Here is a 12,201-nt window from a genome sequence, read left to right as displayed (position 1 = left end):
TAGATATACATCTGGTATTGATTCTAACATTGGCTCCTCACGCGACTAACCTATGACTTTTATAGTAGACGTATAGTAGAGTGGATTTGTTGAAGTTACTGTTTGTGATGCATTAATCAGCACAATGAATTTGTTATATCCCTTCACTGATTTGTCAGTGCACATACTGCAAAAATTGTAATTTACCTGAATTTGGTGGGTTTATAAGTGATACGCGTGTTTTGATCCTCAGTATGCTGTCTGTGGGGGAAAAATAAGTCATCTTTAAATTTGAAGTTAATTTAACTTAAATACCTTACCTGATCCTCTCTGTAAAGATCTGGATTCCAAACAAAATGCAGAAGTTGAGTGACGTTTAGCACCGTAAAGTTCATTCTGAACAGTATGGATTTCTGCAACCCAACTCGGGCGTAATAATTAAATAGCCACGGGAGGGCCTCTCAAGTGTCCACTAGGTGATACCAGGTTTAAACAGCATGGAGCCTCAATCTAGGTGTGCTAGAGGTTACTTGCCTTGTATAACTAATGGATTGCAGCTCAGCTGGGGAAGATCTATGCTTTGTAAGGTTTGTTATTGCAATGTGCTGGAGTGTATGATAAAACCTACCATGAGGAGAGGTGCATACCTTGGATAACAAAGAGTGTTCTCATCATCTGTGACGTGGTTTCGAGAAAGAAGGGTGACTCCCTGGTACTGGAGAAAAGGTTACAAAAGAAGGTATTCCTGATGAGTTTTATAGAGATTTCTGGGTATACTGTAGTTTGACTGTAGTGTAGCCAGTATGTTCATGTATTGTAAAAACTTTCACCGTTAACAAGAAATAATTGTCTATTCTGGCTATTATGTTGAGTCTGAAGATTCTGAATTATTTTTTCATTTTTGACTTTAACGATGAATGGTACTTTTTACATACAGATGGCAGAAAACAGCAACTTACTTGTCTGCTCATATTTTGGATCCACAAAACCTTGGGAGCTGTATTGATGTTGAGGAGATATGGCGAGGAAATATACTTATTAGAGAGAAAAAGGTTTGTATTCACCGTAATCTCTCCTTCTGAATGGATTTTTTATTTATATATATATATGAACATACTTTTTGGTATTATATACAGTATAGACAACATTAAGATAATGTCATTTGCATTGGTAATTTCTTTCTATATTCACACAAAAGAAGCAATGTTAGACAACATTGTATGTTAAAAAACATTGAAATCAAACTCAAAGCCACCCAAAGAAAATCAATTTCCATACTTCAAAAAAGTTCTATAAAATTAATGTTCTTCAAATGTTCATTTCTCTGAAAAAGGATAAATGAGCTCATCATAAACCAAGAATGTTTTACTTTTTTCTCCTTAAACATAAACAGTAAATTTAATTTTCTTCAAAATATACACTGCCGCAATCTCCAAGACATTAATAGCACCGCAGTGAAAAAAAGAGTATCTGAGAACCTGAGTTAAAATGAGATCACGCAAATAGGATGAGATCATGCAGATTTTGAATTTCTCAGGTTATGTACTTTCTAAATTATTCCGCTAGGGGGCGTGCAATCTCCATTCCCTTAGTTGTCTATTTTGTGATTTTTTTCTTCTTCTCATACTTAACACCTGCTTACCGTCTTTAATGTGGAATTTATTTAAAAAAAATTATGAGTTCAAGCTTAACATTGGGTTTAGTAAGTTTGTGTTAGGTGCTTTATACAGGTAACTGCCACAATAAAGTAAATGCCAGCATAGTGTCTTAATAGGGCGTTGGGCCACCATGAGCCAAAAACGGCTTCAGTGCACCTTGACAGAGACTCTACACGTGTCTTGAACTCTGTCAGAGGGATGATACACCACTCTTCCACAAAATTCCATCATTTAATTTTTTTTTTTTGATGGTTGAAACGACAATCTGAAGCGCCACTCTAGAATTTCCTATAAGTGTTGAATTGGGTGGAGATCTGGTTACTGGGATAGCCATGGCACGTGGTTTACATTGGTTTCATGCTCATCGAGCCATTCAGTAAGCCCTCTGCCCTGTGGATGGGGACATTGTCATCCTGAAAGATTCTGCTCCCATCAGGATACAGATGCTTCACCACGAGATGGACATGATCACTCCACACTATGCGTGATTAGAATTATGAACTACTGTGTAAAAAAAAGAGTTTTACAGGAATGTGGTTTGGTCATCCCAACACTGCCTGACTAAAGCAGTGTGGTACTTTGCCTGATGGCTGTAGGAACTGTTACATTCCAATATAATCAAGAAAATAGATGAACGCCATGTGGGGCTCAAGCAATGATCTGGTTTTACTTAGGAGCTTCTTTCTATAGGCTCTACTTTGACCTTCGCCCAGGCTCCCAGGCTCTTAATTTCTTCTTTAGCTGACCGTGAGCTTTATAAAGAATATTTTCAGCATTGACTTTGGTGTGCTCTAAACAAGCACAATGAAACTAAAAGCAGAACTACTGTACCGCTTATATCCTGTAGCAATTTGCATGTAGGCTCTTATGTTCCATCTGAGATTAGATGTTAGATTAACATTTTTAGTTAACATTCTGTCAGCTAAATACGATATAAGAGAGGGAAAAAAAATGACCTGATGAATATTTGTGTGAGTCAAAATGGCAATAAAACATCCTTTTCTCATTATTACAAGCCATCCATCACTTGCTTAGCTGAAAACCATTACCGTGAATTATTACATCACAGGAGTCTCTTTTGTCAGAGCTGTGCATGAGGAGTGTGTGCTATTCAGGTATTTTTTTTAAGTAAAAATTTCTTGAAGTCATAATGGAGTATTTTTTAAGTTTAAACATTTTCTTGTTTTAAAAGTTTTCTTATGTAGTCTCTCCGGCTGCGATTTTATGATATGTTATCTACTGCTATCGTGTGCACATGAAATAGGATGTCAGCGGGAAAAGGCCTCTCTCTTTGAGATGTCTGATCTTTTTGCCCTATGGCACATCTGTGATCACCAACTCTAGCTTTTAACTTCTAATTATTTTTCCTACAATAAATCATTTTGACAACACTAAACATAAAATTGAATTTGTGCAGTTGTCTTAAACAGTAGACTTTGTAAAAGCCAACATATTACCCTGTAGCACAGTTTTTTGTCTTTAAATGTCTTTAGTAATATTATACTCCCTCTTTTAAAGCTTGTAGATGATGAACATTAATTGTCTGGAGTTCTTTTGCCCTTAGCTTCTTTGTATATAGTTACAGTCGTAACTGAGTTTAATAACTTTATAGTGTACTATTGAAATACAGAAATGTAATGTAAAAACTTTATAACCTAAGAGCATCAAAAATGATTACAAACAAGGTTTTCAACAAAATATAGAACTAAACTTTTTTCTAAACATCATTGTTTTATCCAACAGTAGTAATGGATCATCACACATAAACTGTTAACTAAGGTGCACATCCATGATTATCTTTCAAAGTGGCTCTTTTTTTCCAGAAGAACCTTTTTAATAATTATTTAGATAGACCTTTTAATACCACTACTCCTAGTCAAAGATTATTCATAGAGCAAGTAATATAAAAACCATCAGGCAATGTTTGATCCACTTGACCTACTTTGCAATCTCAGTACTGTGACGTTTTCTGCTGTGATGAAGGTGATGCTTGGGTTGTGCCAGTGACATTGTGGCCCAGTAATTCTTAATGGTATTTTATGCTGCTTGTAGTTTGCCTCAGAGGTGAGATTTGGAGGATTCTGCTTGAAGAATGTCCCTTGTGACACATGGAGCAGTATCCTGTCCCCTGATGCTGATCTTCCGACTTTCACGGGCAGTAAACGTGACCCAGAGGTAAGGATCCTCAGTGTTTCCTTTGCTAGATTATTACGGTAATTTTTCATGCGATATGTGATCTTCATGTATTTTTGCTTAATTAAGATGGGTTGTCGGTGGTGCTGCCTCACAGCTCTTCGGTCCTGAGCTGGATTCCTGTCTGGTGAACCTCCTATGTGGAGTTTGTATGTTTTCAACTGGTGCCCATCTTTTAAAAATATACTTTCTGGTGTCTCTAAATTGTATCAGTGTGTGTCTTCTCTAAAATGAACTGCTGATCTGTGCAGTTTCCTACTCTATAACCTTTGCTTCCAGGAAGAGACTCCTGATTTTCATGCCAATTATCAATAAATAAGCTTTTTTCTAATAATGGATATTTGGATTTTTACTGTGGGTTTCACTATAAATCTGGAATGGAAACCCAGAACATTTTTATATATATATATCATATATATATCATTTCAAGATGCACTGGCATACTAAATGGGAGCTGTTAGAACCCACTAGCACTATCCATTTTAACAGCTGAAACCATGTGGGGTTCAAGGTAAGTAAAATGCAAAGTTAAGTAAAATCTTAAGTTCAAGCACATTGGTTTTGACAAATATTGTAATTTATCTCTGGGGTAAGAATTTCAGTAGCTGAAGTACACAGTGCTGTAAATAAAGTGTATTATGTATGCTTTATGTGAGGTTATGAAACTAATATATATTTAATTTGTTGTGCACAATAGCCAGGTATAAAAACGTTTGTAAGGATAATTATACATACGTCTCCAAAGCCTGATTTTAATTAATCTTGCTTTGAATTTCTTGCACCTTTGGATTTCTCTGAAGGCAGAGTGGCTCTTTGAAGTACTAGTGTTACCCTTTGTTTTCTTTCACATCTTGAAAATATGGCATAACTGCTTGGGTACTTTGCAGACATCTCAAGGTGAATTATTCAGATTTCAATTATTGTTTCTGTTTCCATTGTAAATTCTGCAGTTTTTACATTTTCCCATTTTACTGCTTTAGCTGGATTTCTTCATTATTTTCACTAACAGCTGTAGAAGAATCTCCTTAAATAAGCAATTTGCTTAACATGATGTAGCATCATTTTCTTTAATAAAGACATGTGAGGTGTTATTGGGAGTTTTGATAACAAGGTGAACAGAGGTACAAATGATTACCTAGTGTTGGTGAAATTTAAGAAATTACTGTGAGAAAGCCTGCAGAATGTATAACCTTACATAAAGAACTAACTGTGCAACACAGTTAGGTTTTTTTGTTTATGGGAGGAGTTAAAAATAAGTAGCTACAAATGAGAGGGGACCCATTCTGCTCATCTAACTGTTTATTAGTTTTACTAACTACACTGGGCTACTTCTTTCACACTCCCACAACCCCTGGTACTCGGAAGTGGAAGTGTCTCCCATTATCAGTTTTAAATGTTTATTCCATAATGGAAAGCGTTAGTTTGTAACTTTCAGTTTAGATTAAAACTTTGTATTATTTCACCGTTTTATATGTAGAGCGAGTCCTTTCCATTTATGGTTTGCTTTTTTACTTTGCATGTGGGGTCATAGAACAGAATTTGGAATATATTTATATATTTTCCGCTACATATTAATAATTTGAAGTGGTAATATTGCGATGGTGCTTTTCACTCTCAATTAAAAGCTAGTAGTCTGTTTGTATATATTTTCACTTTCTGGTTAATTACTCTTGGGTTTATTAGTGATGTTATCTAGTTTGTAATTCTGAGTCAATTTACTAGTTCTGATAAAATAGGATTTTTGTTTATCTGCATGTTTGTTTCTTCTGTCACAGTAAATCAGTGCTCCATCTGTTTCTCAGATGAGTACTTCAAATCTGGAGCCTGCTGCTTTATTAATGTTTTGGATCTTCTTTACAGCTTTAAAGTACATTTGGGCTATGTGTTATTTCTGTTAATTTAATTAGAAGTTTCACTGTTAACTATGTTGCTTATGAACAAGGACAAGTAAACAACTGAGAGGGTAGATAGAACACCTGATTGATCCAATAATTTCATCTTGAGGTGCCTTGAAGAATCCCAGGGGATTCATTTTAAACGCAAAGTCATGCTTTATCAATGTTACTTTTGTAAACTGATTTAAAAAAATGTATGCACTTTAAATGTGGTCTTATTATTATTTTTTCTTTTTATGGATTTTCCACTTTGTCTAAAGGAGAAGAACATAAATACCTACATTTATTTTTTACCTAGCTTCTGAAAACGACTGCTCCTCGTCTTCTAATACACATCACTGCATTTAACTGTGTATACATGTCTACATCTGCTGGTATGTTTACATCTCAAGAGCTTTCTGAGAAATCCCAACTAATTGTCTCTGAATAACAACCCTCATGTCTTTGCATACAACTAGGAAAATGTCTGGCCCAGGTGATTTTGCTTTTGCTTGAACTCTACTCCTAGTCCTTAGAGCACTTTCTTCTACGTTAAGTTGATGGTTGATGTTGCTTAGGACATTACAAGATCCTTGTTCAATCTAAAGAGTGATACTATTTTCCCTGATGAATGGTAAAATATCAAATTCAGTTCATTTATTGGTTTCCACATTGCATACGTTTTTACCTTGCATTGCAGTATATGTATCTTACAAAGGAGCAAGTAAAGATTTATTCCATGCTAGAATTCCATCTTCTTTTCAGCATGTTATAAACCTTTACTTGTTTCTTTGCAGCCTACGCATGTTGATGCAGCTCCCTACATGAAGGTCTAAGTCTCTTACAGCCTTCCTAGTCTGTTTATTGACTCGTATGTTTAAGTGTTCCATTAAACCATTAACTAAAGGCCAGTAAATTATCATTTCTGGATAAATATCAGTTAGCAAAATGTAGTTTTAAAATTGAATCATTCTCTCCCTTATGATTCCATATTAATGTTATCCCAACACGCTTCTCTTAAACCACAGCTCACTTCTGAAGAAATCTGGATGTTACAGTTTTGCTGTATTGGGTTTATTTATATATGCCTGCACAGTAATTGTGAAATTATTTCTTGTTCTGTGGTTGTGATAGGTGAAATAGAAGAAAAAATGAGAATATCAAGCTGGATATCCAAAATTACAAGGGTTTAGCCCTGTTCTGAGTGAAATACAGCTGAATATAGTTTGTGGTGCCCTCATTTGACAGGCCTAATTCACATTAATGTCAAGATTTAAAATCCTCCTGAAAGTAATAACCTGTATAACCTGTTTTCCTTTATTCACGTAAAATCTTCTGAAGTGTTAATCCGGGTCACAAATAAGCTAATATAGGAGAAACACAGGCCAGTCTGTATTTAGCCAACTGCTGCTTACATTGCAATAGACCCTGGTGCAAACAAAGCAGATGTTGTTATGAGATGGGAAGTTAGCAACAGTGTAAACACAACAAACCTTAAAGCTTAGAGAAAATCACATTTTGTAACTGAACTAATTCTATTAGGCAGCATTTAATGTATTTAAGAATGGATGACAGAGTGCTTTGTTTAAGCAGTGTATATGAAACACATTTAACTGTGTGTTACGTCATGTCTCTTTGAATGTAGCACATGGAAAAAATCATCTAGAACTGTTTTTTTTATTTGAGCAGATTCTTTTAATCTTTTAAAATCTATTTTAATCATTTAATTAGATTCTAGTTTTGCTTTTTATTTCTAAATAGGAAATTCTAAAATTGGTGTGCTGCATTCAGATGTTGATCACCGTTTTCTTGAAGGTCTTATAGCTGTTATCTGTTTCCACCCAAGTTCTAATTTTTTTTTTAATTTCAAGGGGAACTGCACGTCATCTTTATATTTTGGGGTTAGAAAGAATCAGCATTGACTAGTGCATTTCAAACCACAATAAAAGATAAATATACACGGTAACTTGTAAAACCTTCAATTTACAAAATAGACCAAATTTCCAGGTATATGTGCAGCCCCATATTGTGCTGTTCAGAATGAGGTAATGAGGTAACAAAATTTCTGGTGATGCGTTGCGGCCCTGTGATATTGTAAACAAGCAGGCATGTGAATACGTCTCTTTTAATCCAATAGAAACAAATTCTACTTACTTGTTAACTCTGCATGCAGATCACGTTGGAAACTTTCTGCAGTGAAATATCTGCTGCACAACCTGTACTTAATTTGCTCGTACATCGCATTATATTAGTCACGACTGTGACTAGAGAGCAGGAAGGGGACACGTCATGTCACAATTGGTGTTAGCTCTTGCTGTCGCCCATGGCGAGACCAGGGGTTTCTGACAACATGGCGGCTATACAGCACTTTCACAAAAGTTCACGATTTTGTGCTTAATTCGAAATTCACAAAATGTTTCTGTGCCATCAATGAATTTATTTTGTTACTGAAATTTGATAACTGGTCTGAGAATTGGGGATTGCAGTTCCCCTCTAATTGAAGATGCGATATATTAAAGGACTTAGGTATTGGTTCTAGTTCTGAAATAGTCTGATTTAAAAACATCACACAACATTTGGTAAGGAAAGTGCACAAGATACAAATGACTGGAGGCCATTCGGGTAATCTCTGTCTTAATTGCTAGTAGCTTATTGATCCAAGAATCTCATCAAGCTGTTTCTTGACAAATCGCAAGGAGTGAGCTTCAACAGAACAACTGAGCAGTGTTTTGCAGTCATCTGTGCGTCTCTGTGTAATTAAATGTATGCTGCTTTCAGTCCTGAAATTTTAATTTCCACTTGTGTCCTCGTGTCCACTTTTCGTCATCGATCTGCCGTGGTCTCTTGCAGTAACCTTGTCAATAACTCGCAAGGTTCGAAATAAACAAGTCAAGCCCCCAAATTCGTCAGCTCTGTTTAAGACTAAACAGATCCCATTTTTGCATTATTCAGGTAGTGCTGTTAAATTCCTTCTGGAGACGAAGTGTCCATTTGTTATTGCAAAAGAGGACACTTGAATTTTTCCAGTTGTATTGGCTTTGGTGTTGTAAATGAATCCTGAACTCCAGCGAGACTGCCCAAAGTGTTCTTCAACAGAGAACTGGTGGCTCCAGTGTGAAATCTGCTCTAGACGTTTGAAGATATATCCAAGCCAGGGCTTTGACATTCACCAGCTGCTACCAGCATTCCCGGAGCGGCTGTGTACAGCTGTGCAAAAGCTGCCTGGGTGGCTTGGGTGAGACTTCTCAAGGGCTTCCTGTCTAACAGCGACTCCTCAGCAAGCTGTGTCATCAGGGAGAGACCTGCCTCCCTTCCAGCTGGTCTCGGAGTCCTGGTAGGCGACGCAGTTTGCAGCGTGGCCGATGACTGGTTGGTGTTTTGGGTGGTATGTTCGAGGATATCGCCTCCCTCTTCTCCTTGTGCGAGACGGGGTCGTGGTGCTAAGATAAGTTGCTAAACGTTTGGGGACTCTAACGAGAAAAAAACACAAATCTGCAAATGTTTGTAAGTGGGGAAAATTGGACATTGGACTTGCAGGTTATACGCAAGTTATTCTGTGCTTTAAAATTGCGGAAATATGCATGTTGTGATTGCACCCTGAAGTATAACACTGGGTTAATTTTTTCTCTGTCTCTTTTAGGTGTACCACTATTATAGGCCTGTTTTAGATTTGGTACAGCTGGTGGCGCTGCCTGACCTTCCAATAAACTTCTATTCCAGCACCGAGTTCAAGCTGTATCCTTTCCAGTAACACCACTGTGAAACTCTGGCAGACTTCACAGCTCCTTTTTTCATGCGGCGGTATCAAACACAGGGGTAAACTGCTGCAGTGAAAATGTTATTTGTGTAGCAGGGTCTTAACTTTCATATGTAGGCAGAAGAGTTCAGTTTTTTTCCAGAATGTGTCTCATGAGACAAAGTATTTCACTGGTAATGGACATAATAGTATAAAGAAATGCTGATGCAAAAAAAAAATACTTGTTCGGGGCAACTAATTAAGGCATTTTGAAATTCTTTTGTGGACCTTTGTCCTGTAGAGGTTACGATGTCATTTGGCTTTGTACTCTGTGGATTAATTATGTACAGTACATGACCGTTAATTCAGTGTGGCACTTTGCAAATCTGATTATAAAAATGATGAAGCATTCTTTAGACTTTGTGAATACACAGTTTTAATTCTTTCTAGGGAGGAATATCCCTGCCTCCTGGAGATGTAATAAGGAAAATAACTTTATTTTAGTCCTTGGATACGTCTAAGAAGGATATAGGTTCATGTACTGCTTTGGTTATTCTGCAGTTACTTTCTCCTGGTAACTGTTGTAGAGAGGCCTAAGTTCTATGAATAAAAGTTTATGCATGAATCTGTATTTATTCTTCAAGGTCATAGGAGTAGGAAACTCATATTTTTATGCTCTTTCATTTCCTTTAAAGACGTGTCCACACAAGTTATATTGTGTTGTGAAGTGCATTGAAGGCTGACAGAGGAGAGGGAAACTTTTTAAACACAGACCTTTCTTCTTTGCAAAATGTATACTTCTCTTTAATATGTTCAAAAATAATTAGAATTAATAACTGCTAATCCAGCTTCCATAGTAACTAAAGGTATTAAGAACACAACAAAGCAACTGTAGAGTATGACAGCTCATGTTTTAAAAACTGTAAAAATATTGCTAGCATAAATTGTGTATCATAAACTTGAATTTTAATCTGCTTTTTGTTTTTAATTATTGATCTGTGTTTAACAAAAGAACCAGTTCCCTTTTCAATTTTTTGTAATTCAAAAGCAGTTTTATGATAAAATCTCTAATTGAACTGACTCTTTCGTTCTATTCTTTTTGATCGTATACAGTGTTGTCTCAGAGTTTCTTCACATTCTTTACTGGATCTTTCTTGCATGAACAAGTCCCATTTGTTCCAGAAGGACCACTTTTAATGGTCTGTAAACCTAAACCCATGTTCTTAGAATCTCTCCTCATCTCTCACTTGTGCTTGGATTTATTATTTTCACACTGTATGTAATTCTACGGTCATCTTTTTTTTAGTAGTCCTTTTGTGTATGCAGAGGAGAATAAAGGATGTATGGGGCATATTTTTTCATTCCTGTTTTTGTTTTTGGAAAATTTTAATTGAATAAAATGTGATTCTCAAAAAAAAATATATATTTTTTTTTTGCTATACAATGTTAAATCTTAACTTGCTAATCCAGCAAAGTGTTAACAGGACCAAAGGGAGACAAGTCTAAATTGCTTTTGAATCAGCTGGGATCACTCCGTGGGAAGGTTTGTATTATTGGTATTTAACACTTTAAGTAGTTCAGGTGGGCAGCTGTGTCAGCATGCGTAGGCTGCAAAGGAACAAGAAATAGGTTTGTTCCATGATGAAAAGAGAAGAAAGAAAACACAATGTTTCGGCCTTGGACCTTCTTCAGGTGCTCACACCTGATGAGCCTTCTTCAGGTGCTCACACACGGGTGCTTAGCTGTTAATTTGGCCTGTGTTGACATACTGTAGGTTGCTGTAAAGGGTATTGATATAATAGGGTGGCATTCTATAAACCAGAACCACATCAGTGCCTTGCTGCATGAAACTACGCTTCTCTGTAATCAGTCTGCATTGTAGATCTGGGCCACAGGCTGTGGACGCCCAGTTCCCTGTGTAATTAAAAATGAATGCTTTTTCATTAGAATTGTTTAGCATATGTTAGAAATCAGGGCCTGAATTAAATAATGATTTTGAGCTGTCTTTTTTTCCTTCTTCCACAGGTTGGAGCGTTATTCGCATTGTCCTGTACTGTTAGCAACATAGTAATTCCACCATCAAATCAGTTAAGCACTCAGAAATGGAAAGAGTATATGGCAAAGAAACCTAAATCACTCTTTGGTGGGTAGCTGAACCTTTTCCTTTTGTTTCTTCCAGTTAGTATGTTGTATTGATATTTGTGGAATAGCCATGGTTAGCACAGGCTTCTAATTAGATCTTTCCACTTGGTTATTGTTAAATTGGAGGGGTAATAAAACACAGGGTAAAATCTGATATGACTGGGATATACGTCAGTCATGATTTTCAGTGATACAGAGCGAGATGATAATCAGAGAGGTGTTATTTTCAATCACTTATTACTCTTCATTAATTATGGGCTCAATGGCAACTTTAAAAAGTAGGTGTGTTTTTGTTTAAACCAGGGTTAGAAAAGAGTTTTGGCAATACTAAATATAGTATTTGTGTACACCCCATTCATTACATTTCGAAGCTGGTCGTATGTGTTTGGTAAATCCTGTCATTTCATAAGATATACATATAATACAGAAAAAAACAGTGGTTTGAATATCTATACAATTGTTGTGTTGGCAACTTCCCTGACCACGGTAAGCCAGGAGACTCTGCCATAAACCTGATTCATTGGTACTTTTATCCCTTAATTCTCAAATGGATAGCTCTTAATGGAAGCTAAATTGCCTTTCAACTATTAAAGATTTATTTTGTTTTTTTTTAACCTAC

At 36.2% G+C, this 12,201-nt stretch overlaps 1 protein-coding gene across 1 annotated transcript in view; it reads left to right on the top strand.

Annotated features, from left to right (window-relative positions):
- mtbp (MDM2 binding protein) overlaps positions 1 to 12,201 on the top strand; it is a 34,881-nt gene that overhangs the window by 3,555 nt on the left and 19,125 nt on the right. Inside the window, exons 7-11 of the mRNA XM_088600966.1 lie at positions 917 to 1,031; positions 3,690 to 3,812; positions 9,345 to 9,439; positions 10,911 to 10,983; positions 11,466 to 11,583. Coding sequence (XP_088457092.1) covers positions 917 to 1,031; positions 3,690 to 3,812; positions 9,345 to 9,439; positions 10,911 to 10,983; positions 11,466 to 11,583 — 524 coding nt within the window. The remainder of the gene's footprint in view (positions 1 to 916; positions 1,032 to 3,689; positions 3,813 to 9,344; positions 9,440 to 10,910; positions 10,984 to 11,465; positions 11,584 to 12,201) is intronic.

The sequence above is a fragment of the Lepisosteus platostomus genome, chromosome 12 (genome assembly GCF_059453375.1).
Source record: "Lepisosteus platostomus isolate fLepPlt1 chromosome 12, fLepPlt1.hap1, whole genome shotgun sequence".
NCBI lineage: Eukaryota > Metazoa > Chordata > Actinopteri > Semionotiformes > Lepisosteidae > Lepisosteus > Lepisosteus platostomus.
The sequence above is the reverse complement of the archived record's forward strand: the minus strand, read 5'-3'. Positions and strand labels throughout refer to the sequence as shown.